The sequence below is a fragment of the Filicampus tigris genome, chromosome 6 (assembly GCF_054856515.1).
Source record: "Filicampus tigris isolate MCC_2025a chromosome 6, RoL_Ftig_1.0, whole genome shotgun sequence".
NCBI classification, from domain to species: Eukaryota; Metazoa; Chordata; class Actinopteri; order Syngnathiformes; family Syngnathidae; genus Filicampus; species Filicampus tigris.
The window spans coordinates 19,664,335-19,671,049 of record NC_141222.1 but is presented as its reverse complement, the minus strand read 5'-3'; the positions used below and the strand labels follow the sequence as shown (position 1 = coordinate 19,671,049).

At 42.2% G+C, this 6,715-nt stretch overlaps 1 protein-coding gene across 1 annotated transcript in view; it reads left to right on the top strand.

Moving 5' to 3' along the window:
* The first annotated feature begins 3,462 nt into the window (after positions 1-3,462).
* Positions 3,463-6,715, top strand: part of LOC147146144 (beta-1,3-galactosyltransferase 5-like) — a 3,689-nt gene continuing 436 nt past the window's right edge. Inside the window, exons 1-3 of the mRNA XM_086032817.1 lie at positions 3,463-3,501; positions 3,581-3,669; positions 5,966-6,715. The exon at positions 5,966-6,715 is cut by the window's right edge and continues 436 nt beyond it. Coding sequence (XP_085888943.1) covers positions 3,463-3,501; positions 3,581-3,669; positions 5,966-6,715 — 878 coding nt within the window. The remainder of the gene's footprint in view (positions 3,502-3,580; positions 3,670-5,965) is intronic.

Genomic DNA, 6,715 nt, shown 5'->3' with positions numbered 1-6,715 from the left:
TTTGGAAGACTTCATCCTGACGTCTTGCAGTGGACAATCAACAGATTTTCTGTGTTCGACAAACCTCGTTGACGCTTCCGCTCACCCGTATTTTAGGTTGCAACGAAAATGGGAGTAAAGAGCGGAGATGCAGCACGGGGTGCAACAAAGAAACATACAGCATAATTTAACGTATGACTAACGACTAACCCGTTGTAGACTGTGGGCTCTACTAAGGGTGTATCTATCTTCAGGGAAAATATAGGCAAGCGTAAAATGCTTTTAAGTCAAAAAAGGTCTCAAAACAGCAACATCATCTGTGGACATAAGTATCGGGGCGTGTCTCGTGTCCACAATTACGAAATTGTGGACTTTGAACTGTCTGGGGGCGAAGTCCCTTTTGTCTATCCATTGCACGAAGCTAGGTCCATAATGGCATGCTAGGAGTTTGGTGTGGAAAAGGCAGGAATGTTTGCAGGCCATCTGAAGTGAGGAACACACATCAAATTTTAACATTTTAACAGATGAAGTGTGAAAGAAGGCACACATTACCTGGGGGGGGGGATTGGTAAATCTGTGTGCTTATACATTCTTAAAACTGCTAGGTCAAAAGTGATCCAAATTGGTTCAAATAGCCAACTCAGCTCTGGGTGCAAATGGGACAGGGCCAATGCTGGTTTATTTATACCCAGCGCATTGGGTTGAGGATTTGGCCCAGCGTGTTGGGTCAAAATTTTGATTCAACAAGGGGCAAAGCTACCCATACTGATGAGTTAAAAATACGTAGAAATTGGGTACTGGGTTAGCAGTATAGCTGTGTTTCAAAGTCAGTGTTACCCAATGAGCCCTTCAGCCACCACCAATCATTTCGAAGAATGTTACATTAATCTTACTTCAACTTCAGTACACAAAATACTAAAATGTAGTACACTGAGTTCATCCAACTCAAATTGTGTACTGTGTACTCGAGATGACCAACACACACAAACAAATCTCCAGTCATAAGTTCCCTTGCCCGAAACCAGATATCGGCCGAAGTACCGGGAGACTGACCTACGTATGAGGAATCATGATCATAAATATTGAACAGATCTAACATTTCTGATTGTTGGCCGGACTGTTTTCGGAGTGGATCGGGGAGGAACAAAGTCACGCTTGACACACCATAATAATAATGCCTCAGAATAATTTTTTGAGACATTTGGGCTTTTGCTCGGGAGATAGAAAGGTCAAATTAGGGGCATACCAATAATTGCCATGAGACTTAGAGACGTAGAGACTTTTTCAAGGGACTTGTCATGATTGGCACAAGCACCATCTTGATCTTCAGGTTGTTTCAGAATTGGAGATTATTCAATTTCTATTATGCAATCAGGAAAGTCAGTGAATCATCCGAGTCGGTGTTGGCCACACATTTGCCATTGGAAATATTGAGCGGTTTTAACATTTAAGATTGTCGGCCCAGATCATTTTCCAACAGATCAGGGAGGAAAAATCACTCTTAACACACCCCACACCACAGGATAAACACTCAGAATCATCTTGAGAGGCAGTTTGAACTTTGGATCGAATTTTGATAGGAAGAGAGGGTGAAAAAGACGCTAAAATGACATGTGATTATTGGCATCTGTGCAGCCTATTATTCCAAGCCAAACTTTGGTGAGCTTCCACTTTCCCCGTACCAATACTCTTGTCCACAGATTATGTGTGTATAAAAACGAGGTTCGCATACCATTGTTTGTTAGGACCCAATACTTTTTGTGGGTTTCCAGCATAGCGGCACAGTGGTCGACTGGTTGGCACGCCCGCCTCACAGTTCAGAGGTCGTGCGTTTGATCCCGGCTCCGGCCTCCCTGTGTGGAGTTTGCATGTACTCCCCGTGCCTGCGTGGGTTTTCTCCGGGTCCTCCGGTTTCCTCCCACATTCCAAAAACATGCTTGGTAGGTTGATTGGACTCTCTACATTGCCCCTAGGTGTGATTGTGAGTGCGGATGTTTGGCTTTGTGTGCCCTGCGATTGGCTGGCAACCGATTCAGGGTGTCCCCCGCCAACCACCCGAAGACAGCTGGGATAGGCTCCAAGCTACAAGCGGTATCGATAATGGATGGATGGATGGATGGGTTTCCAGCATTCTGTTCACAGTGACACGGGAGTCATTGGTTCTCTCTGTTTGCCACCTGGCCACGTTAATCATTGACAAAGACCTCCACGAGATCTGCCTAAGTCTTTTGTGCAGAACGAGCGAGTTCAGACAGGTCAAAAAACAGGTCGCGCCCATGCGACTGCCACACACAGACTTGTTTCTACTATTTTACATAGAAGTTACAGAAGAGGAAAGCTTTTACTTAAAAAAATATAACTCTTGGATATTTTTGCCAAGTTTGACAATGGCTACATGTGGCCTGTTTGTGTTGTGTTATGTTATATCTTAGTGAGTATCTCTGAAGTGTCCCAAATGTGCCTTGTGTTTCCACCCAAAATGTATCACACCGTATTTGAAAACATTTACGCAAAAAAAACCATGTATACGTGTTCTTTTTTGTTCCTTCTTTTGTGGGAGCTTAACTGTAACAACCGACAACAGATGTGACTTTTGCATCAGGGCCACTGTGATATTTGCCAAATGACGATGACGGAATGTCAATAAAGACGAACATGAATGATCTCTTTCTTCTTGTTTTCAATTAAACTCATTATTCAACTAACTTTGTAAAATAATTGATTCCCCCTAAACTCCCCCCTAAAAAATGGTTTGAAATTACCCACAGAATGCAACAAGGTGCCAGCAATTAACTACTTTTGTCTAAATGAAGCTCCTTAATTCATTAGATTTTTTTTTCCTTGGCAACATTCCACTAGCTGGTGTTATAGCAATACTCATATTGCTTTGGCTTGAGCACAAAAGCGAGTAGTTGAGTTTTTCAGAAATAACAGATGACAGAGCCTTCTCCCAAAGTAAATAAATGAATAGATAAAAATCTGCAAAATTTTGTGAATGTCAAACTTCGGATATGAAGGGATTCACTGTAGTATATTTGCAGTTGTTTTAACCAGGAAAATGAACTACAAAAATCACAATTTATATATTTTTTGGGCCTAAAACAGTAATAAGTTGGAAAAAGATTAAAATAATGGGGAAAATGTTTACTTTCTTGCCTGAAAAATAGCTTTTAGGGTCCAGAACACACCGTTTTCAACTTTGAGGCATGAGGCTTCACCAGTGAGCGGAGTGTTTGTAAGTGGCCATGGATTTATGGTACGTGAAGATAACACTTTGCAAATAGAATAACAGCTGATTAAAGCTACAGCGCCCGTGGCACATTATCCAACACGTTTGTTCCCGACATGTTGACAGCATAACTGGAGGCTGTGTGAGTGACAACGATACAAACCAGTAAAAACCGGTTTGGGACTAATATTTTTTCAAGTAAAGAGAAGATTTTGGGTGACACTTCTGTTTTAGATACATCATACCAGGAAGTGATGACAGTTCTGACGAAGGATGCGGCGTCATCTCAAATGGTTAGTCGTGTAAGATAACTTTATTTTTTTCTTTAATGAAATGCTTTTGTCAGCCATTGGTATGTTATTTCCACTGTAGGCTGTAGTGGCCGTGTGTGAAAAGTCACATCCAGAGTGGGAGTTAGTGGTCTTTAGGTGTGGCCCTTTATGGGAAAGCAAGGCCATAAGGTAAGAAAACACGAGCGCAAGGTGGAGTGCTAACACCTGGCTTCCAATGGAGTACAATAGTGGGACAAATTAAAGGACTTTAACCATGGACGACCAGAAAAGAAGTCACAGTGGGAATGGACTCAAAAGGTATTGATTGATTACTTAAATTTGATATTTTCCTCCTGTCAGGCCTGCACAGAATATTGTGTTGTATAGCTACAGTATATGAACATGGAACCTACCAAATGAAAAATTAGACTCTCTTCTTTCATTAGAAGAACTTTCTTTCTACCTCTCTCCATTTTTTAGTAATCAGCAGTAGAAGATAGCTGTCAGGTTCACACCAAGTGAGACATTCATAAACAATGCACACAATGAGGAGAGAAGACATTCCACAACAATATTGTCTTTTTACTTGCAAGGAGAGCGCAGGGAAGTGTACGATTACAGTTCCTAAAACGCTCTGCCCGGCTCCTGCGCCCCCTTTCTTTTTATTATTCTTCGGTGTCCCTGATAACAAAGGTGTTCCAGCTCTAAGGGAAAGGGGAGCGAAAGCAGCTGGAACACTATGAACTTGTATTGGCGATGTGAGTGTGTGTGTGTGTGTGTGTGTGTGCGTGTGTGTGTGTGTGTAATTAACATACATATGTGAAAGCAAAGCACACTAAGCAAGTTGGCCTAATGTTAAAAATCAAACACATGAATACTAAAATGCATTATTATTCTTACAATAGCCAAATCTCAATATTTTTTTCTTTTCTGACTTGAAAATAGAGAAATTAGCTTTTTGTGAAATGATTCATTTCAAGATGAACTTGGACGCTAATATTCTTTGCTCTCAAACAACTAAACAGTGCTTTGCTTCTTTACAACAATATAACCAACACTTAAAAAGGGGTTTTTCGATGGTGAAATAATTTATTTACAATTACAATTCACAATTTTGAGCAAACTGTATTAACTTTGAAGTTTAGATGAGTATATCCATGTGTGTGTGTATTTGTATTTGTCAAAGACAGTGAAATACTAACCTTGGAGGACCGGAAAAGAAGTCAGTCTGGAAAGACTCTAAAGGCATTGATCGATGATTTTAATGTTATACTTTCAACCTAACTGTCAGACTTTTTAAAATTAAGTGTGTTGATGGTAAAATACAGTTTTGTGCAGGGTTTGATTTTCGGTCTTTCATCCATAAAAGCTAAAAAGTGGACCTCGTGAGAAGATTTTTTTTTCCTTTAGTACGAATGGCTTTAATCAATTACCTACTTGACATGGTTAAACAGCGGCCCTTTTTTAAATCTCTTGTTTGCTTTTATTGTCTTTGCCTGGAGTGGCAGCTTTGCGGGTGTGACACTTTAAAACACACCCTGGTAAGAATGCTCTATGGGATTGGAGAGGACAGGATTGCACCTTCAACTGTGGGCCACATCTACAAGGTTCCCAAGGATGGATGCACATTTGTAATATTGTCTTTCTCAATGTGTGAATTATGGCATGATTGATTTGGATTTTTGAGGTCGATGTCGATTCCGATAAAGCCCCGAATAAAATACACTTACCAAATAATCGGCTGCCTCATTAAAAAAAAAAAAAGATATATTTATTTAACAAATTGACTTTTTTTGGGGGGGGGGGGGGGGGTGTTTCCCTTAATGCTTACAATAATAAAGACATCAATTACAGGCATTTGAATGTTGTATATTACCGGTACTTTGTCCTTTAGTATTTGGAGAGAAAAATTTGCAAGAATCCCCCGACCCACTCATTTTCCTGGATTGGGTGGGGCTGGTGTTTAGAGAGCAGGAATTAGCAGGAATGCTCCGAGAATGGGTGAATAGAGGAAAACGCCACTTATGGGGTGTTTTTGGTGAGCAGCGATTTTGCATGATACGGACCATTTCAGCGCCAAAGGGAGACTATCCCCCATAATGAATAGATGTCCTAATATAGAACCATGTGGCACCCCCTTGTGGATGCTTACAATTTCAGAACAAAAATCTTTAATACATTGGGTCCTGTCACTCAAATATTTTGTGAACCAGACAGACAAGCCTACACTTTAAAACAGTGTGTTCCACAGTGTCAAATGCCTTAGACAAGGGGTACTCGAGGGCCCCAATCCTTCATGTTTTAGATCTCTCCCTCCTCCAACACAGCTGATTCAAATGATGGTTGGTAAACCCTGCCTTAGACACATCAATAGAAAGTGCAGCAAAGTACTGCTTTTAATCAGGAGCATCAAGTATAATGAATGCTGGTAATACACATGGCAAGCCCATTTATGTGGTTAATTTGAACTATGTCTGTTTTCCAGAATACTGCTCAGCGCATGGCACCATTATCCTCAGAAAAACACATGGATCAAGTACCTGTTCCTGCTGTGTGTCATGCTATTGTTCTGTTACATTTGGAAGAATGAGTTTCTGCTCCATCAGCACTACCAGCGGCTGGTGAACAAGACCCATCATTTCAAAGCCCCTCCTTACCGGTACCATCCAAAGCACCAAGCCAAACTGGATTACAACATTTCCAGGAACACCGCTGTTCCGTTGACTGCGGGCACTCAGTACCACTTGGCGTACCCGCGGAACTATCACTTCATCATGGATGTTGGCGATGTGTGCGAGAGCCACACGCCTTTCCTGGTGCTGATGATTCCGGTGGAGCCCAAAAACATTGCGGCCCGGGACGCCATCCGCAACACATGGGGCAAGGGGAAAGTGGTCCGGGGCAAAAAGGTCTTGACACTTTTCATGCTGGGTCTAGCTGAGGGACCTGATCTGCGGCAGGAGAATGAGCTGCACAGTGACCTGATCCAGAGTAACTTCAGGGACACCTACCTCAACCTGACCATCAAGACCATGGTCATCATGGAGTGGCTGGCCACGCGCTGCCCGACGGCCGCTTATGCCATGAAGATCGACTCGGACATGTTTCTCAACACCGACAACCTAGTGCTGATGCTCCAGAAGCCCGGAATCCCCCAAACCGACTACCTGACCGGGATGCTCATGCGGAACAGACGGGTCATTCGCTTAAAGAGCTCCAAGTGGTATGTCCCGAA